This window comes from Metarhizium robertsii (genome assembly GCF_000187425.2).
Source record: "Metarhizium robertsii ARSEF 23 chromosome Unknown MAA_Scf_11, whole genome shotgun sequence".
In the NCBI taxonomy this organism is placed as follows: Eukaryota; Fungi; Ascomycota; class Sordariomycetes; order Hypocreales; family Clavicipitaceae; genus Metarhizium; species Metarhizium robertsii.
In genome coordinates, this window is record NW_011942151.1 from 625501 (window position 1) to 646233 (window position 20733).

Sequence of the window (20733 nt, forward strand, 5' to 3'; positions counted from 1 at the left end):
TTAGACCTTTTCGATATGGCAGGAGACTGCCCCTTCCGAACATTACGTCCGGGAGTCTGCCATAAAGAATTGATACCTCCAGCTCAAAACCTCAAGCATAATGTCAGACTGTGGAAGCAATTGCAAGCTTAGCCGTCTTCAAATTGAGCTCGTCTCGGGTAGTTTGTTTCGCCGGATTACCCGTTTGTCCCAGAGGCAATCGTACAGCTGGACATGATGTCGCAAGCGTGTAGATGCACTTGTCCTAATAACGCCTGAAAATGTGAGAGACCTATGTCAGCAAAATGTTACAGGCATGTAAGGTGTATGTTTCCAGAGCCTAGACTAGATCTGGGTCGGGCTGACCGCGCCTTAGGTGTCGCAAATACGACCTGCTCTGGACTGGAGTGATTTCGTAGATACTTATCAACCAATTGGAACGGTAGATGCGGTGCTGTTGCAACCAAGGTGGTCCTTGGCAAAAAGCAACTAGGGCGATGGAAAGCATTCTTCTGCAGCATCAACTGCGTCTTAAGGAAAATTCTGTCTGAGAGTTGCGCATCAGTGTCTGGTTGCCGACGATAGAAGCAACGCAACGCGAAGAAGGTACACTTCCTTTTAGAGAATCTACGAGACCAACAAGCCCTCCAAGATTCAGGAGTTGAAAATATTCTAGACATGACTCAAATGTCAACTTTGTCAGCTGATATCTACATATAATAGTACATTTTCGTCGTAATATCATGCCAAAATAATTCAAGACATCTACTGCCTTTTACCATCTTCACAAGTTGACCTCCCCTAAAATCAGAATCGCGTTATTCGTTTTCCATCTCTGAAAAAGAAAAATGACCATTCTACTAACTGGAGGACGTGGCAAGACGGCCAGTCACATTGCCGCTCTCCTCGATGCGGCCAACTTGCCTTTCGCCATAGCGTCTCGCTCCTGCAGTCACGACTCAAAGTACCGCCAATTGCGCTTTGATTGGCTAGATGATACAACCTACGACAATGTCCTATCCCCCAAAGATGGGATGCAGCCAATCTCAGCTGTCTGGCTTGTTCCTCCGCCGATAGCCGACTTGGCTCCGCCTGTAAACGCCTTCATCAATCATGCCCGGCTCAAAGACGTCAAGAGATTTGTGCTGCTAAGCGCAAGCATGTTGGAACGAGGCGCTCCTGCTATGGGGCAGATTCATGAGCACCTGGCTTCCATGGAGGGAATCCATTACACCGTATTGAGACCTACATGGTTCATGGGTATGAAGATCTAGCTCACTCGATGTATTTTGTTTTTGCAAACACGTCGTACTAAGTCATCTTGTTTGAATGGCAGAAAATTTCTCTTCCCCACACGAATTCCAGTGCAAGGCAATTAGGAAAGAAGACAAGATTTACTCGGCAGCGGAAAATGGCAAAGTCCCATTCATCTCCGTGGTTGACATTGCCCGAGTCGCGTTTCGTGCGCTGAAGGGAGATGTGGAAGAAAATATTGACCCTATTCTGCTCGGACCGGAACTGCTCACTTACGATGATGTAAGCACATGCAAAGGACTGAGAGATGCATCCCCAGATACTGACAAACGAGTCAAGGTTGCCGAGACTCTTTCGAAGCAGCTGAATAGAAAGATCAATCATGTCCGACTCGAAGAATCAGAGCTCGCAGAGAAAATGCACGAGTACGGTATGCCGCTCGAGGATGCACAGATGCACGCTTCGATGGACTTGATAGTCAGGGCAGGAGGGGAAGAAAGACTCAATAAGACCGTGCTTGAATTGACTGGTACAACGCCTCGTACTTTTCAAGAATTTGCTTCAAGTGAGAAGGACATCTGGCTATTGAAGAATTAATTGAGTACATGAAGAATTAGCTTAGTTTCAAGTCATAAATTGCAACATCACACTTCTCTCCTGTCCAAGCCGTCTCATCTTTCAGTCCAGCCGCCGTGAACAACTCTGTACGCTCCAAAGCATCGTACTTGTAGCTACATCCGAAACGAACTTGCTCGTCCTTCCTGACAACTATGTCATTCAGCAAGGGTCCCAGGTTAATGTCTTTTGATCGTGGAATCAGTGAAGCCTCATGTCTTCCCAGAGCAAAGTTCCATTGACTGAGGTAGTACCAGTCCTCTGGGTCCAGGTTGCAAGACGACTGTCGGCCGTTGACTCCATTCTTTGTCTTTCCCTGGAAAAGCGTGTTCGCGTAGGTGAGAGCCTGCAATGCAAACGGTACGACCCCGTCGCTTGTGTAAGCCCTCAAAACCTGGGTTGGCACCTTGCAGCTGTCCAGGCTCATGACGATGGAGCTTTGCGCTCTTGATTTGCCCTGCAAAGCATTCTTGGCAATGTTGTGCAAGAACGCTGCGGCATTTTGCCGTGAGAAATTACCAATCGTGAGCCCGAGCAGCAGCACGCAGTGTGGCAAGTCGCAAATTTCGGGCGTCTCATTGATCCAACGCAGCCCATCTTCGAATGTACCATGCAGTCCAGTGAAGCGGACATGGCGGAATTTGTCGGTGGGAATAGAGTCGAGCGTGGAGGCCAGCTGCGATGCGCTGAGATCGAGCGCGAAATAGGCCACGTTTTTCTCTTGAGCTTCCAGCGCTTCGAGAAGGTACGTCACCTTTTCGAGGTTTCTTGACATGTATTGTCCATCAGCGTTATTGTATACTCGAGAGAAGATGGTAAATTCACTTACGCGCTACCGAGATCCAAGATGACACTATTTTCTGCAATAGACCTTGCCATGTCATCTCCTCTCTGCTTTAAAATTTTAATTTCTTGTTGCCGGGGATAGAAATCAGGCTGGCGAGAATGGTGATTCCAGTGCTCCAGTCCTTCGTTCGTATAGAAGAGTTGAGCAGGGAGAGTTTTTGGGTCATTGCTGAAGCCACTCAATACCTGGTCGGTAAGCAAGTCTTCAAAATGAGAGGAACGAATATCAATGACTCGAGGAGAGGCCATGGTGGAAGTGTGAGGAGGATTTCGATATAGTAGATGAAGTTGACGAATTCAAACGTTCTGGTCTGGGACAGGTTGTATATATATAGCCTAGGTATTTTGGTTATAAAACATCTTCTCCAATATTCCGCTCGTCATACCCGCACATTGTGGACTCAGACATCATATCCCAAACTAGTGCTCTTTATAGACGATATTCCAGGGTTATTTCAATGACATTCTATATTATCGAGATGAATCTATTATATCTACCTGCTGTATCAAAGACGAAAATCCCCCCAATATCCATCTACCCGAGAGTCGGAGAAGCTCACTAACCCGAGCCACAAGGCCAATAGACTTTCTGCACATCCCTTCAGTATCCCACTCTTCGCTTCCTACCCCCAGCCTAGTAATGAATAATTCGTCCGGATCCCATCTTTCTTTAATGGAGGCGAGACGCTTGTAGTTTGGCCCCCAGTATCTACTCTGAAACTCCTTCTCGGACGGATCACCCAGATTACGATACGATACCTTATTCTTTGGTTCCAGTGAGTACAGAATTGGCATATCATGTGAGTGAAGGGTTTCTAAAGCGGCCAGCTTCCCCTTATTTGACGGTTCGACTGCGCGTACCAAAGTGACCAACTGGGCTGCAGAGCGCCAAGATGGATGGAGAGGGATATCGATATCGCTGTTATCCATAACACGACCACCAAGATTACTAGTGAAAAGAATATCATTCGGTCCCAGGTTTAAGTTGGAGAAGTTCCTTGCAATCAGAGGGGGACCATCCGCAGAATTGAAAAGTGCGGCAGAGATCAGGACAGATCCTTGTACAATCCCGTACTGCGGTGGATAAGTATCTGGCCCAAGTCGAACTTCGGAACTTGCCTTTTTCTGCACCCTGATAGACAAGTTTGTCGAAATTTTATGATCCCCCAGAGGCCTCATTTGTGAATTGAGCAATCCATTTACGTATGATTCGCCGGTCGTGTTCGGAAAGTGGAATTCCAACGTGGCCTGCACAGAACCTTGGTTTGGACCCATGACGACGATCTGACCCGGAAATCCTTGTTGATTGAAAATCTTCAAAAGACGTAGAAGCTCACTGACTCCTTTCGTCCAAAATAGGCTGTTTGTGAGAGACGTCGATATGCTTATGGCGCCGACTGTGATAGGATCATCAGGATACACGCGAACTGTGGCTTGAGCAACAACCCCAAAGGTACCTCCGCCTCCTCCTTTCAAAGCCCAGAACAAGTCTCGATTCTGATATTCGTTTGCTGCGATGAGCTCACCCTGAGAATTCTCGTTAGCATCATAGTGACGAAAGGGAGGGAGAACATGGAACGTGAGACATGGGGGGGAACACATACATTGGCAGTCACCACTTGATATTCCAAGACGTTGTCTACTGCAAGGCCTTTTGTGAAGCTGTGGAAGCTCGAGACGCCGCCGCCTTGCAGGAATCCGCCCACCGCGCCCACAGTTGGACATTCACCTCCGACAATGGTGTAGCCGTTCTTCGCGCCGTCGCTGTACACTTCCCAATGCATGATTCCAGCACCCATAGTGACCGCAGGCCCGGAGCCTTTGGCAGCGGAACCCTGAGCAACAAAGTTGTCATGATAGGTGATTCCTTTCAGCAGATTGGTATGTATTTGGAATGAGTCGGGAGAACTCGACCGTCCAGCGCAGTCATGGCCACTATTCTTCACCACAAGACGAAGATTGTGCTTCTTGGCAAATCTGACCGACGATTGAATCTGAGTGGTAGATTGAACCGTTACCGAGTACAGAGGAACCCTGCCTTGGTGACAGGCGGATTGTTGAGATTCCTCCGGGGACGTGACAACATGGCAAATTTCCTCAGCGAGACCATTGCCCTCCCATAGCCAGTCTTGCAAGGTTGCTTCGTGGAGGCAATGAGCTCATTAGTTTTCTTGCACTGCATCACTTTACGAGGAACCGGGAGAGACTCACCAGGGTTAGAGGCTCGCCATCCGCTGTCGCGTGCCAGGCTCGACAAATCCGTACAAGCAGCAGCGTCGTACTCTGGGCCATGACATACAGAGGCAACGGGTCGAATCCTGGCCAGGTTTCCCCCTATCGACTTGTTGAAGGTACCCCATTGATCCGCACTCGGCCAGCACGGTTCCGAGGGTCGGCAACGGCATTGAGGCTGGTTCGGCTGCGACCGAAAGACTGCAACGCCTAGAGCCAAGGCGGCTGCGGGCGCAAGTAGCTGATACATTCAACGTGCAATCAGTGGGTTAACTGTAGTAAGCGACATGCAATCATGAAGTCTTCGTTGATGTGCGACGAGGGCAGGGTATTTCGCCTTCCTATGGTCTGGACGCGCTTTTGAGAACGTTGTTGAAAAGAGACATGCGGGAGGAAAAATAGATGTCGTAGTGTTGATTTAGCCATGAAGACAAGGAAGAAAGTTGTAAGAATGTACTGTTCGGTGTAACAACAACTTTGTCATTTTCCGTGATTCGAAAATTTCTAAAAATGGCGATTTTCTGCCTGAAAACTATACGCAGTGTGTCAATTCTGACAAATTGCTATATAACCTTCTGGTTCATAAATTCGGAATGCTAAGGACAGCGCCACTTACCCCTGCGTTTTTTTTTGGATATCCATCTGGTTGTGATTCCTGGCTGCGTCTACGCCGGTGGATATAATCAAGTACTCATATCGTCCCATGACGAAAGCAAACGTTGATGAGAAATGGCCGGTTCTTGCAGAAAATGCTGGCATGCTTCTCGAAGAATTGAGTACCAGACATTTGAGTTTGAAGTGCCCGACAAATTGGCTCGCTCTGTTTAAGCTTCAAATGTTATTTTTTTTAAGTTTCGGAATGGATACATACATAGCCCTGGCCCTATGTACATGCATACACTCCCCCCGGCATGATGCTCGAAAAGTCGGCAAACTTCTTATACCCCCTCCCTCTCAACACTGAATTCTATCTGATGATTTCTTGCTTACGCGCTTCGCACCGAGTAAGCGCACTTATAGAAGATGTAGTTGCTGACAGGCAACGTTGCTCTTCAGTGTCAAGTGCCAGATTCGTTGATTTTTATCAACGAGATGGGGCCGACACTCGCCACAGGGACGTCGGGTCCGGCGGACTGAAGAGTACATGTAGTTGCGAGCAGTTGTGACGTTGAAACTCGCTGAAAACCAATTGCGGCCGGCAACAACTTCCGGTCATGACAGTGAGCAGTAGTTGCTGAAAATAGGCAAATATCTTCCAGAATACTCCTTTATCAGTGGCTACGAATCCGTAGAAAATATAGCCTGAACCCTCTTAGTTTCGAACCTGTACAGCCCCCTATATCCCGTTTTCTACACCATGGCATCCCTCACTGCCAAGATATTTGCCGTCACAGGTGGCGCATCCGGTATTGGTGCTGCGACCTGTCGATTGCTGGCCGAACGCGGAGCTGGCGTCATCTGCGTCGCCGATGTGTCCAGCACCAACTTTGACTCTCTGCAGAAGTCCATTGCGGAAATCAACCAGCTCACTTTGGTCCAATGCACAGTGTTGGATGTCACCTCCTCGGAAGATGTCAACCAGTGGCTGAGAGACATTGTCTCGTCCCATGGAAATCTGCATGGCGCTGCGAATATTGCTGGTGTCGCACAGGGGGCCGGCTTGCGCACGACGCCAACCATTCTCGCAGAGACAGATGCAGATTGGAGTCGCATTCTCAAAGTAAACCTCGACGGCGTCTTTTACTGCACGCGCGCCCAAGTCCGGGCAATGACGGACTTGCCGAAAGGGAACCGCAGCATCGTCAACGTGGCCAGTATCGCAGCCTTTTCTCACATGCCCGACGTCTATGCCTACAGCACATCCAAGCAGGCATGTGTGCATTTCACTGCATGCGTCGCTGCTGATGTGTTTCCGCTGGGCATTCGGGTGAATTGTGTCTCGCCAGGTAAAGCTGAAGCCCCTTGTCACTTTTGACCTCGTCGCCCCAGCATCTAACGGGAAGTAGGAATCACAAACACGCCGCTATTGCCCCAGTTCGAGCCTAATGCAAAGTCCCTGGACGAGATCCAGGCCTTGTACGCCAGCCAAGGCCTTACAATGTGTGGAGCTGATGAAGTGGCGCGTACGATTGTGTGGTTGCTCAGCGAAGACTCTCACCCGGTCTATGGAGCCAACATCAATGTCGGGGCAGGCGTCCCGTAGTGCATGACACTTTGAGTCTAGATAACAGTTTAAAGCCTAAATACACGGAGTCTTTCATGAAGTCATTCAATGGAAAAGATTGCACATTCTCTCAATCACCGCGACATCAATGTCCGTCGGCAGACAGGCAGAGAGACGTTCACCAGTGGATTATTGAACCCCTGTTTGTACCTGTCGTTTTTATTTTGGGCAACGTACCTTGCATAAACTGGTCGATCGAGAAACCCATGGTGTTCTAAATCAAGGCTTATGACGCAACCCGCCTCCAATTCTGCGCTGGTTCGAAATATATCTCATCCATCCCCCAGAAACCTTGGCAACAGAGTATTGAGGTAGCTTCTGTGCTTTTGGTGAAAGTCGGCTTTGATCTCAACTCACCATTTTCTTTCACAGTTTTCCTGATCGTGGCTGCAAACTTCGCCCATGGCTCACAACTCTTCTACTGAGACCAAAGGGTCTCACGACGCGGGTCTCAAGGACAATCGAGGTCCTCAAAGTAATCCGGGTCTAAATTATAACCTACTCGATAAGCTGGCGCAATTCAACCGCGAAAAGATTCCTGAAAGAGCAGTCCATGCGCGAGGCGCGGGCGCGTATGGAGAGTTTGAGGTAACCATCACATGGCCACATGCGACATTCCATGGTTTGACTGGCTTTCTGACGCTCTTTTCCAACCATCTAGGTCACAGATGACATTTCCGACATTTGCGACATCGACATGCTGCTTGGGGTCGGCAAGAAGACGCCGTGTGTTGTTCGCTTCTCAACAACGGCTCTGGAACGCGGCTCTGCAGAGGCAGTGAGAGACGTCAAAGGACTGGCCGTCAAGTTCTTCACGCAGCAAGGAAACTGGGATTGGGTTTGCCTGAACATCCCCATGTTTTTTATTCGCGACCCAATCAAGTTTCCCGACCTCGTCCACGCGCAACGACCTGACCCCAAGACGAACCTCACAAACCCGAGCAACTGGTGGGAATTCGTATGCAACAATCACGAGACTCTACACATGGTCATGTTCCAGTTCAGCGACTTTGGAACCATGTTCGACTACCGCAGCATGAGCGGCTACGTGGGCCACGCATACAAATGGGTCAAACCAGACGGTTCATGGAAATACGTCCACTGGTTCCTGTCATCCGACCAGGGTCCCAATTTCGAGCAGGGCAGCCAGACCAAAGAACTGGCTCCCGACGACCAAGAAAGCGCGACAAGAGATCTGAATGAGAGCCTTGAACGGGGCGAATGTCCTAGCTGGACTGCCAACGTACAGGTCATTGACCCCGAAGATGCCCACAAGTTGCCTTTCAATATTCTTGATGTGACAAAGCACTGGAACCTGGGCAACTACCCGCCCGACATCCCCGTCATTCCATCAAGGCGTTTCGGCAAGTTGACGTTGAAGAAGGGTCCAAAGGACTACTTCCAGGAGATTGAGCAGCTAGCGTTTTCACCTTCGCACCTCGTTCCTGGCGTCGAGCCCTCGGAGGATCCTATGCTGCAGGCACGTCTTTTCGCCTATCCGGACGCGCAAAGACATCGACTGGGTCCGCATAACCTTGAGATGCCGGCGAATCAGCCCAGACAAACTGTCGAGGATACCAAGGCCAAGGACTCGGTGCGTCCGGAACCAAAGAGCCAGGAACACTCGGCATGGGTTTCTGAAACGACCTCGAGTGAATGGTCGCAGCCAAATGAGCTGGACTACAAGTTTCCCAGAGAATTCTGGAAGTCCCTGCCCGTCTTGCGAGACGACGAGTTTCAGAATAATGTGGTTGTGAACATTGCCGAGTCTGTGTCGCGGACTCCTAGTGCTCTGCGACGGAAAGTATACCGTACTCTGGGCTTAGTTGCCTCGGACCTGGCGGAACGGGTGGAAAAAATGACGGAAGAGTTGGTGATGGAAGTTGAAAAGAAGGCGAAATTGTAGTTTTTTTCTTGGCAAGTTTTCTGCCCTTGGTAGTTACCACACTGTCAACGAGCAAAGACGGGATACAAGTTGTTTATGGCGAGACTCGTGGACAGCATTTTCATTATTGTCTCCTTCCATTTGTTTTCTAAAATTCATACCATTACGATTACAAGCCGATCTAGATAGAATATACAACTTGCGCTGTTATTCCGTGCATTGTTTGTGACGTTGTAGAAAGGCCACCTTTGGCCAGTTTCAATTGCGCTATACGGGGTTTAACCCTTATTGGTTGAGCATCCGGACATTTTAAAACAATAAAAGAAGAGCAGTTCCGCGGATTCGTTTCTTCCATAGCAACTACGGCCGGGCGAATAGAAGTTTGCAAACATCGGACTGGCCCGGCGTCGAAGCTCTGGGCCGGGCAGAGCTGGATCTACAGACTTCGGCGTAACCCTCGTGTCACGGAAGAAAGCTATGGATTGAATTGAAAAGCGGATGAGTCCTTGGATGGAAGCTATCCACGAGGGAAATTAGACCCTGTTTATAAATATCTAAAAACTCATCAATTAACGGCCTTAACTGTAGTCAACATCCGGAAGCATCTACGACGCTTTTTCCGTTTTCGTTGAAAAGTAGGTCCTCCGTTTCCGTCGTTACCGCGACACGTATAACGAAATTTCTGCTAGTCTGCCGCCCGCCTACTTCTTGGGAAGCCTCAAGTCTCTCAGGGTCAAGCGGAACAGGCTCTCAGGCTCAGGCAATTCAGAAATTGAAAGTATGACGAAATCATTCTTTGAGCTGTTACCACTTGGCCTTCTTCCGTCAAAGAAAACACGGAAAGCCTTGGTCAGAGGAATCAGAGCTTTGCCTGCCTTATGCATTACCAAGAAGTACCCCTGGCAATAAAGTTGCATCATTGGGCTGACTTTTGTCTTTGCTTATTTTGAATGATAAACGAGGCCTTCCCCAAGCCTCTCATTTGTTTCTCCCAACATTTTCTCGGACATTAAGTTAATAAGGCCATGGTTTGAGTTGCTGACGTGTAAATATACCGTGATAGCTGCCGCCGACCTTCCAGCACCTTCAATCAATTCGGTCAAACGAGCCTCGAATTCGGTCGCTACCACAGACCTAATAGAAGCAGAAATCGACTCGGTTAATTCCCTCGCCCGCTCGGTCCTCGTTGCTTTCCCTGCCCCGGGGTCAACATTTCGTTGGCATCAGGTCTTGTGGTCGTAGACAGAATAGTACGTGCTTCGAGAAATATTATTGAAGAAGCTGGGGTTATCTGATGACCAACTTGTAAGACCCACAGAACTTACCATATCTTATTGTCTTTCAACTGCCTCTTCCCTCTCCTTTCCACTCTTAAAACAACACCTAGCTCACACTTTGACAGAGTTTACACTGCCTAATTGTGTAACGAGTCAATCATGGAGAGCAATGATACGACGTCATTTACCCTCTCCATCAGCGAGAGAGGCCAGATATGGCAGTGGTTGCCTCAGCCTCCACAAGCCTCATGGACTTTGATCGCATTCACAGCACTTGCCGCTGTGCTCCTCCCTGCCGTGACCACCGGCGTCTATAGATTATATTTCCACCCTCTTCGAAATGTTCCCGGGCCCAAACTTGCAGCCTTGACGAACTTTTATGCCTTCTACTGGAACTGGATACGAGATGAAGGATACTCCAAGCGCTTCGGCGCTTTACACAAGTATTACAGTAAGATTCGCCATTCCAACCAACTGCGCGTTCCACGCATACTTAAACACATCAGATTCTCCCATTATTCGCATTGGTCCGAACTCTGTGCACACGAACCAGCCAGAGTACTTCGATGTGTAAGGAAGCAGCCGAGATTTTAATCCATTGACAGGTTCTAACGTTGATTCTATTAGAATATTTAAAGTTGGGTCAAAATGGAAAAAGAGTGACTCATTTTACAAGTACTTTAATGGTTTGGACGCCATGATTGATCCAGCACAGTATCGCACCTATCGCTCACATCTGGCGCCATTATATGCACAACGAGCAGTTAACGACTTGGCACCAAAGCTTCACAAAGACCTGCTGTCTTCTGCTGCCAAAATGGAGGGGCACATCAAACCTGGAGAGGCAATAAACATGGTAAAAGTCTTGCGAACATTGAGCGTTAGTTCCAAGCCAAGTAATCGCCCCAAATACAATATCTACAGGCCATCTGACAGGAGCTTGCTAGACTTCCATGATTCTCCACAATCTCTATTCACATGACATCTCACTCATCGAATATGATGGATACCATCCGTTTTTGGAAGCATTCGAGCAGCTCATGACACAAAGCTGGCTGTGTAAGACTTGTTCAACCCTGCATCATTCAGAGTTGTAGCTGACAGAAATCCATCGCTTGCTATCTCATTCCACAGTTGTCAGCTATCCTCTGCCAGCCATGTTATTAGGTCTCATCCCCGGGACAAGTTTTGCAAAGTTCAATGCCTCATTCACGACTTTTATGAAGGTGTGTCCAGCAGCCGAGAAGGACCTGACAAGATGACAAGAATCACTAACGTCTCTGCTTTTAGTATTGTAAAGACTGGAACGACGAAGACATGCGCATACAAAAGTTGGCAGAAGACCAGGAATTGCGCGATTCTCACATGAAGCGCTATCTTGCCATGGATAGCAATGATTCGGCAAAGGACAAGGTTGTACCGAATCCTTTGGAGGACATTTTTAATTTTGTTGCAGGCGGTAGCGACACGACTTCGTATACGCTCGCTTGTGCCTTCTTCTACATCCTCTCGTCGCCGGAGATTTACGCCAAGCTCGTCAAGGAGTTGGATGAAAATGCCCCATTTATAAGGGACACGTTTGATTACATCAAGATTCAAAACCTCTCGTATCTGGTACGTATGGAAAATCTTGGACAAGTTGGCTTTTTCAACCTACTTTACGTGTTTGAACAAGTCAGTACGAAACAATTTGAACCTTTCTAACCGCATATTTCAGAACGCTGTTATTAAGGAAACTCTTCGTATTTCTGTTCCAGTTCCAGGTTGTTTGCCCCGAATTGTGCCTGAGGGTGGGACGACTTTGGGTTCCGTGTACCTTCCTACTGGAGTGAGTTTTCATTGATCCCATACTTGGTTATCTTGGATTCAACCCTTCCCTGGACACCAACAGTGCGCTAATCATGACTTGCAATCAGACGGCTGTTTCCATATCTCAGCAATCCATCAGCTTTCACGAGAAAATCTTTCCCTCCCCAGAAAAGTTTATCCCCGAACGATGGCTCGGAAATGAAGCACAGCGACTGGACAAGTGGAATGTTGCCTTTAGCAGAGGTCCCCGTCAATGCATCGGTACCAGGTAAGTCATTGTATCTGGCATTTGGTGTTGTTACACAAAAGAGAGGTTTATCTGACGTCTTCTGGATTTGTAGTCTGGCATATCTCGAGCTGCGCTGTGTTCTTGCTTATTTCCTTTCTCGCTTTGAAATGGCGCTGACGGGCAACTGCGGCGATCGTCTTCGCTGGGTTGATCGCTTCGTCGCCGTGAACCTTGACGATGTGGAGATCAAGTTACTTCGGGATCGGTGGAACTAGCCCAGATCTAACAGAAGCGTTGGAAGTCATGTCAATGACTGTAGCTGTGGAGGATGGTGAGGCTGCCGGCTAAAATTGTGGCTTGGAGCAATTAACTTGGGTGATGCTCGGGCTAAGATGGAACAGAGAAATTTCCATTCGGCGTGAGGATTAATGGAATTCCAAGGTAGAAGATTTCATTTGTTATAGGAGGCACTTGTAGTTTTGAGATTATTATTTCGGATGTTAAATGCTTGTCTTAGCATTTGATAATAGCTTGCTGCTGCAGAATCAACCCAGCAATGCTTATAGAGTAGTTGTTACGTAGGGAATACTATTGCTGCTCCACAGCCATGGAATTTTCTCTTGATAAGGCTCATGTATGCTAAATGCCAATCAGATGGAATTACACCACGTTTGTCGTTGCGAGGCCTGTAGCCATCCATGGACATACCATACAAGTACATAAATACCAGAATAGGTAACCGATAGAATCTCTTTTCAGTCTCAAAAAAACATGCAGCGTCTGTCTGGACTTCTTCTCTCTCAATCACATGGCCGTTTAGTCAACAGGCGTCGGCAATAGAATCGACTTGCACAACACGAGCAACCAAATACTAAGCAGAGACAACCTGGCTCAGTGAAATCGTGTAAACCAATCCATCTTTGAAAAAAATTCACAAGAGTTTGTTGCACATTATACCCAAAACATGTAATGACGTCGAGTAGAGAGTTAGTGAGCTGTGAGAAGCGGTCGGAAATTTGGCTATTTATGTAGTATCAATTCAACTGGCATGACTAAACCAGGCAAAGTAAACTACAATCATCCGGCATCATGTCATTTTTCTGTAAATAATTAATATAGCAAATTACTAGTAAGCCAGACACTCTGTTTGTTGGCACAATAGTTCTAATGCTAGCTGATGGAACGCAGTAACTCGGTGCAGTTCATGCCTCAGTTCCTCTCAAGGCACGGATTGAGTGCCTTCTGCCCATACATCAATACCAAATCCCTTGTTTGGTCATTCTTTACGACTCTTGCTGAGTACAGTGAGGACGTCTCCGACAACGCCAGCAGGGGTTTGGCGTATGAAGCGCAGGGCCTCCCCAAAATCAACCAAAATCTGCTGCATCTCGCGGTTGTGCACCACCTTCTCATCATAAAGCACCGTGACCTCGAGCCTCTCCGCTTCTAGTTCACAAAACAAGTTGATAGCATAAGTTGCGTCAGCTCTATAATTGGCATCCGACTTGGGTATTTGTAAAAAGTCGTCGGTATCCCACTCTGCAGCGGGCTGCATGACCAGCAATGTTTGAAAAGAACAAGCATGGGCTGGGCATTCTCCCAATCTGCTAATATTCGAAAGTCCACACTGCTCATATGGGATGCCCTCAGTGGCGACGTTCTGGATTGTGTGAAGCATGTCTTCCACGACGCTGTCAGTGTCCAGGGTTACCCTGCACGGAATTGTTGCCACCGTTGGAATTGTCATCAGGTCAATGTTATCAACTGGTGCATTTCTGCCGGATACCACAGTCCCGAAGAAGACATCGGAAAATTTTTGATGGTGAGATTGTGTGATGGCCCATGCAAGTCTCACGTACGTGTTTGGTGTATACTGTTTTGCGCTGGGCCGGGAGACGGGCGTGGCGTATACCGCTGTTGAGTTTGGCAAGGGATGATAAGCCTTGGAAGGCAAAGCTGGGAATGCAGGGGTTTGAAGATCCTTCAGTATTGGAATCCAGTAGTCGGCACAATTTGGAAGTGATGCTAGGTAGCGAATGAATGGACTGACTGGTCGAGGGTCGAGCAAACCACCTTCGTAAGCTGTCCTCAGTTGCTTGATGATCAGGGGCAAGGTGTACCCGTCGTAGATGGAATGATGCATCATAAGGATTAGCTTTGTTTGGCTTTGCTCCTTTGGCGTAGGACGACAAAGCACCAGTTGCACCAGGGGTTTGCCAATGGCGACAACCAAGTCGTCGCACTCAGCATTGTCCGATACTGTCCACGGAATATTGTCCCGTACAACGGCTTGTAACAAGCCATGGGAAGCAGATAGGATCATCCGCGTGCGTAGGATAGGATTGGCTTTGGCCACAGCAGTCCATGCTTGCTCCAACCGGCTAATATCGATGTGAGAACGTAACGGCAGTTCGAGCCTGGCGATGAACGCACTGGGATCACGCATAGTCTCCGAGATGAGGCCTTTTTGGAGCGATGTGCACGGATAAATGTCTTCAATGGCCCTCCTGGGAAGATGGCACTGCTGAGCTGCTGCCCTGATGACATCCTGTTTCTTGTCGACCAGCACAAACGGTCCCGGCTTTTCGTCATCCTCACTCTTCTTGTCTTGGATCAAATTCGCCAGGTCAGACAGCTGAGGACTTTTAAAAACGTTCTGAACTGTGAGTTTGTAATTGTCCTTTCGAGCTATTGAGACTAGTTTCATGGCCGTGAGAGAATCCCCGCCAAGTGAGAAGAAATTATCATCAGCCCAGACTTGCTCCAGCGGCAGGCTTAATACCTCGCCAAAGTATTTTTGCAAAGCCTTTTCAGCGTTGGTAATCGGAGTGCGATATGATCGCACAGTGGGTTGATATCTTTCCAGTTGTTCTCGTGGTAGTTCGGCGGCGAGCTGTCGCAAGAGCTTACGGTTAACTTTGTCTGTGCCAGTTAGTGGAATGACGGCCAATGGAATGATTGCCGAAGGGACCATGTAAGAGGGTAGACAGTTCTGCAATTCCGATAGTGTGGCTGGAACTAGAGAACGAAACTCGTCAGTCGGTTCGGCAAATATGGCAGTCGAGGTTGATCCACGGCCTCCGGTTATGCTATCTGAGCTGGAATCATCTTCAGGTCGCACAAATGCCATCAACATCGGAGGGCGCGACGAGTCGGGCATCGTGACAAGCTCTGCAACAACAAATCTCGCCCTTGGAAAGGCCAACTTGAGATGGTGCTCGACCTCGCCAAGTTCGATGCGCTGTCCACGAAGCTTGACCTGCGTGTTTTTACGGCAGATGAATTCAAGCGATCCATTGGCAGCGTAGCGAACCAGATCACCGCTTTTGTAAATTTTGACGCTCTTGTTGCAGTTGTTTCTTCGCAGCTCACGCAGCCAACCTGGAGATTGAATGAACGTCTCTGATGTTTGTACGGCATCATCTAGATAGCCGCGTCCCACGATTTCTCCTTCAATCATCAATTCTCCAATTGCGCCGATGGCCTGTAGTCTATCATGGCTTCCCGGGTCAACCACCCAGCAAGCACTTCCGGTGTCGTGATTTATCGTCTGGAGATTGGACGAAGTTCCTGTGATGCACTGGATTGACATCATAGAGCACTCAGTCGCTCCATAAAGATGAACCACACGAACATGGTTTACCCACTTAGAAAATTCGCTTGCCACCAATTTCTCACCCCCGAGAGTTAGATTTTGCAGTGTTGGAAAATCTTGAGGATCTAATATCCGTGCAACCGTTGGAGTTAGACTCAGATGGGTGGCTCGAAAGTGCCGGATTGCATTTGCCAAATCGTTCGATCTCTCAGTATCCGAGGGCACGCATACACACCCACCAACAGTCAGAGTCATAAGAGTGTCAAAGATTGTGACGTCGAATGCATAGGAGGCGAATTGAAAAACCCGTGATTCCTGATTAAGTCCGAGAGATTTGATGTATGTCGGCATAGCTGCAAGGAACGACGAGTGCTCGCTGACCACGCCTTTTGGCGTCCCAGTCGAACCTGACGTAAACACAGAATATAGAGCGGTTCCAGGAGTCACCGAAGCGTCCGATTTCTGAATGTCTTCCGTATGCCCGTTCCTTTTTGCATCGTTGTCTCCCAGTTCGACAATGAAAGGTGCCAGACTCGCCGCTAGTTTGGCATACTGAGTTGAGCAAACGATGAGCTTGGCCGACACTTTGTTGCAGATGTCGAGAAGTCTCTTATGAGGATGTGATGGATCGAGTAGTACAAACGCGCCGCCAGCTTTCATCACCCCAAGCATGGCGACAATAGTCCAGCGGGACTTCTCGAAGCAAACAGGTACAAATACCTCTGGGCAAATACCGAGTGCTGTCAGACGTTGAGCTAGGCGGGAGGATGCCTCATCCAAATCTTTATAGGTAAGTTCGCCGTCCCGCGCGGACACTGCCAACGCCGATGGATTAAGTTGGCAGCGCTCACTAATCAGCTCATCAACGCGATAGCCCGGATGATGAGCTAGATTTGCATTCCACGAGTAAATTTGTGACTTTTCCGCGGCACTTAGCAGAGAAATATTGTCAATTTGGTCTTTCTGGTTGATAATTTCGCTTATCGCTTGGCCAAGAGCATTCATGACACTGATCGCTTGGTTCTCCTGTAAAAGTGATGTCTGGTACCTAATAGTTGCACTAGCGACATTTTCCTTGACTTCGAAAATGATAACAATGCCAAACTACAGAATTTCTCTCAGATTCGGGATATTATTATCTTGTGTATTTGAAGGGGGTCTTCTTACCATGTCAAGGCCAGCCGAGTCTATTTCCTGTCCGGCTCTCTGCTGATTGGGAGACAAAACACACGTGTTGAAAAAAGATGTGATAAAATCCCCTGTTCCCTTCGATACCTGGGAGACAGGGACATCTGGAGTCTGCCGCTTTTCCACACAAGTTGTTTCAAGTGTCTTAAGGATCCTCAAAATCGATTTGTCCGAAGTGAAATCAATGCGGCAGGCATTGACGTTCCTTGTTGCTCTCCCAAAACAAACGGTATCTTGTCCAGTATATGCCCGAAGAACAAGACTCCAAGCTGCGCAGAATATTGCGGCGACATCATTATTGCAATGCTTGTTTGCGAAAGATTCCAGTCTGTCATAGCTCTCCTTGAGAGAGGTTGAAACCGACGCCAAGCCTGGCTTGCTAGTTTCGGCAGCGACTAACTCTGGGAAGTTACATGGACTGTAGTCTTCAAGGTAGGTTTTCCAAGCGGTGAAACTCGCCATTTCAGCTCCAGTCGTCCTAGTAAGAGGCTGTTGATAGTAGTAGGGAGTTGGTACGATGAATAACAAGTTTAGCCGCAAAGCCAACTTTTGAGGTTTTTTTATTCGCTGCACCCCTGATGGAAACAAGCAATTTGCCACACTCTCATTAGTATGAGTAGAAGATCGAACCTTTGTACCAAGCGTGACTAGGTGGGGAAGCGCTTTGAGTTGACGGCAAAGCCGAAACCAATCTACGAAATAATCCTCGTTTTCACGGGGTTATTTTTACTGTAAACCGGGGTGTGTAAAACTACTAGAACACGGATTTTCACTGTAGTGTGCGGCTATCCCTGGGGTATAAATTCCCGCTGGCTAGGTCATTTACAGAGGATCTTTCTCCGAGAAAGTAAGACAATGTTTATTCATAAGTCAGCTAGCCGCCTTGCCAGAACCCAACTAGGCTAACTCGATACTATCTCACCATGTCTACCTCGAATCTTTTCAAGCCCATTGGCTTCGGAAAAGGAGTGCTTCAGCACAAAATAGTGCTCTCGCCTATGACGCGCTTTCGTGCGGACGATGATGGTGTACCGTTTCCTTACGTCAAGACCTACTACTCTCAGCGAGCATGTCTTCCAGGAACCTTGCTGATTACAGAAGCCGTGGCCATCTCTCCGCGAGCCAAAGGATTTCCTAATGTTCCGGGTATTTGGAGCCCTGAGCAAATAGCAAGTTGGAAAGAGGTTGTTGATGCGGTGCACTCTAAAGGCTCTTACATCTGGCTACAACTCTGGGCAACTGGACGAGCTGCCGATATGGACACCCTGAAAGCCAATGGGCTTGAACTCGTGTCTAGCAGCGCCACGCCAGTTGGTCCAGACGAGCCGACGCCACGGGCTCTCACCGAGGACGAGATCACATCATACATCGCTGATTACGTTGAAGGAGCCAAGAATGCAGTATTTGGCGCGGGATTCGATGGGGTTGAGATCCACGGCGCCAATGGATTCCTCATCGACCAGTTCCTCCAGTCTTCTTGTAACCAGCGCACGGATGGTTGGGGCGGCAGCATCGAGAACCGCTCGAGATTTGGTCTCGAAATCACGAAGCAAGTCATTGATGCGGTTGGCAAGGACCGTGTCGGTATGAAGCTTTCCACCTGGAGCACCTTCCAGGGAATGGGCACAATGGAAGATCTGGTGCCTCAGTTCCAGCATTTCCTCACACACCTTGCCGAGATGGACATTGCGTATGTCCACCTCGCCAACTCGCGCTGGGTTGAAGAGGAAGACCCTACCATCAAAACGCACCCGGACATTCATAATGAGACTTTCGTGCGCATGTGGGGGGACAAGAAACCAATCCTGCTGGCGGGCGGCTACGACGCCGATTCGGCTCAGCGCGTTGTGGACGAGACGTACGCCAGACAGAACAATGTCATGGTAGTTTTTGGAAGACATTATATCTCAAATCCCGATCTCCCATTCCGGTTGAAGATGGGGCTCGATCTTGAGAAGTATAATCGGGACACGTTTTATATTCCGTTCTCGGACGAGGGATACCTAGACTACCCGTACAGTGAGGAGTATTTGGCTCAAGAAGAGGGGGTAAGAGCAAGATCATGTACATAGAAGCATGGCCTACCTCAATTATTGAGACTTGAGGCTAGTTAATGAAAACCAATCCCAGTGAAAGATGCCTCAATTTGGTAGAATTAAGCTTTTATGCGTAGCAGCCATTGCGTTTAACGATGGCCCATGTGCGCCTTCAACTACCTGTGGCAGATTTGTAGCCCCATTAGTCTTGAATGTATCATCAGCTGAAGAGGTGAAGAGGCAGGATGATGTGAACAAAAATACATCAAATTGTTCCGGTGCCTCTATGTGGAGCAATTTCTATGTGATAGCCTTTCGATAGGCTTTCTTGTGGCCTCTCACACGAAGACTTTTGTCATACCTCTGGAAATTTAATCAAGCCGCTGTTTGGACACTCAGGGGTAGCTAGACACAAATCATTATCTCAATTAACCCACTTCTCTTTGCACGTTTTCTGTATATGCCGAAAACCACCACAGGCAGAGGCATTTGGGGGTATTATAATATTTCATCAGCTTCATGAATATTTGTCGCTGTACTTTTGAACGCGTGCTACTTGAAAAGTTGCTAGGTGTAATAGGGAATTACATACACATATCTGAAGAAGCCCCGAGCTGATGGTGACCGGTGGGCTGTGTTTATGGGGTCTTGCGGACTGATATGGAAGATGGATAGAAGACATCAATGATTCTTCAGTTCATACTGTCCCCCACTTTGTTGATAAATATCAACCAAATGCGGTTACGGCGTACTCCGTTATGTGACGCCTATGTACGTCCGATGTCGTATTACATGTACCCACTGCGCCGTGTAACATTCAGCGGCTCTCTCACAGGCCCCTTCAAACACTATTTTCAAACGTTGAATTTGCTAGGTGTACTTACTTTTGTCCGCAACTTGGTAAAAACCGGTATCCAAATTGTCATTGACCTCATTCGGTGTCCGGAATATGATCTTGAACGGAGGCAGCCCCAGGTATATGTGAAGTCCGCCACTGCGCTGACATCCCTATGTGGTAATTGCCATGAGGTGCATGTTGAAGTCATATGTGTTCAATACTTTTTTCGCTCCATGAGTGGTTGCGAGCTATGCTCGTTATATGAACCATTGATCCAAGAGATTTTGGCCAATCGCCCATTCTCATCGGTCAGTGTAAAACCGGATGAACGGGCACATGCTTCTCTTCCCCAACAGGTGTCGTAATCACGAATTTCACATGCATCATTTTTCTGAATTCGTATGGTAGGAACTAAAGCCTTCGTCTCAATCGCCATTTAGAGGATACTAGGATCCATCTTCTAATCCTGTCTCATAAATAATAGAATCGGCCTTCGTACCACGATCTCTTCCATTATCCATTTATGATCTTTTTTTCGTAGCGAAGTAGTTATTCAACCTCTACAGATCAAAATCCATGCGTCAAGCATTCGACAAGAAAATTGCATTGTCGCGACAACCCAAAAATTCTTTCTGTTATTCCCTCGCGACAGGAATTCTTTAAGCAACAAGTATTTGTTTCTTCATTCGAACGGTCACCATCCTCATAGCTCCCGACACCCTTCCA

General features: G+C 48.0%; 8 protein-coding genes across 8 annotated transcripts; 5 read left to right on the forward strand and 3 right to left on the reverse strand.

Moving 5' to 3' along the window:
* Positions 1-827: 827 nt before the first annotated feature.
* On the forward strand, positions 828-1830 carry MAA_06737 (Ergot alkaloid biosynthesis protein; the record flags this gene model as incomplete). Its single annotated transcript, XM_007824735.2, has 3 exons — positions 828-1239; positions 1316-1515; positions 1573-1830. The coding sequence occupies 3 exons, from the start codon at positions 828-830 to the stop codon at positions 1828-1830; spliced, it is 870 nt and encodes a 289-aa protein (XP_007822926.2).
* Positions 1831-1846: 16 nt separating this feature from the next.
* MAA_06738 (dimethylallyltryptophan N-methyltransferase) lies at positions 1847-2943 on the reverse strand (the record flags this gene model as incomplete). Its single annotated transcript, XM_007824736.1, has 2 exons — positions 1847-2615; positions 2678-2943. The coding sequence occupies 2 exons, from the start codon at positions 2941-2943 to the stop codon at positions 1847-1849; spliced, it is 1035 nt and encodes a 344-aa protein (XP_007822927.1).
* A 222-nt stretch (positions 2944-3165) lies between these two features.
* MAA_11627 (retrograde regulation protein) lies at positions 3166-5176 on the reverse strand (the record flags this gene model as incomplete). Its single annotated transcript, XM_011412542.1, has 3 exons — positions 3166-4221; positions 4299-4671; positions 4713-5176. The coding sequence occupies 3 exons, from the start codon at positions 5174-5176 to the stop codon at positions 3166-3168; spliced, it is 1893 nt and encodes a 630-aa protein (XP_011410844.1).
* Positions 5177-6283: 1107 nt separating this feature from the next.
* Positions 6284-7129, forward strand: MAA_06739 (oxidoreductase; the record flags this gene model as incomplete). The annotated part of the gene is made up of 2 exons (XM_007824737.1): positions 6284-6872; positions 6933-7129. 2 exons carry the CDS (start codon positions 6284-6286, stop codon positions 7127-7129), a joined length of 786 nt encoding a protein of 261 aa, XP_007822928.1.
* A 423-nt stretch (positions 7130-7552) lies between these two features.
* On the forward strand, positions 7553-9056 carry MAA_06740 (chanoclavine synthase catalase protein; the record flags this gene model as incomplete). The annotated part of the gene is made up of 2 exons (XM_007824738.1): positions 7553-7738; positions 7812-9056. The coding sequence occupies 2 exons, from the start codon at positions 7553-7555 to the stop codon at positions 9054-9056; spliced, it is 1431 nt and encodes a 476-aa protein (XP_007822929.1).
* Positions 9057-10471: 1415 nt separating this feature from the next.
* On the forward strand, positions 10472-12625 carry MAA_06741 (Cytochrome P450 CYP5335A1; the record flags this gene model as incomplete). The annotated part of the gene is made up of 9 exons (XM_007824739.1): positions 10472-10763; positions 10819-10882; positions 10940-11168; positions 11260-11371; positions 11447-11538; positions 11603-11926; positions 12030-12140; positions 12229-12389; positions 12463-12625. The coding sequence occupies 9 exons, from the start codon at positions 10472-10474 to the stop codon at positions 12623-12625; spliced, it is 1548 nt and encodes a 515-aa protein (XP_007822930.1).
* A 1001-nt stretch (positions 12626-13626) lies between these two features.
* On the reverse strand, positions 13627-16950 carry MAA_06742 (lysergyl peptide synthetase subunit 2 LPS2; the record flags this gene model as incomplete). Its single annotated transcript, XM_007824740.2, has 1 exon — positions 13627-16950. The coding sequence occupies one exon, from the start codon at positions 16948-16950 to the stop codon at positions 13627-13629; it is 3324 nt and encodes a 1107-aa protein (XP_007822931.2).
* Positions 16951-18056: 1106 nt separating this feature from the next.
* On the forward strand, positions 18057-19205 carry MAA_06743 (chanoclavine-I aldehyde oxidoreductase; the record flags this gene model as incomplete). The annotated part of the gene is made up of 1 exon (XM_007824741.1): positions 18057-19205. One exon carries the CDS (start codon positions 18057-18059, stop codon positions 19203-19205), a length of 1149 nt encoding a protein of 382 aa, XP_007822932.1.
* Positions 19206-20733: the final 1528 nt, after the last annotated feature.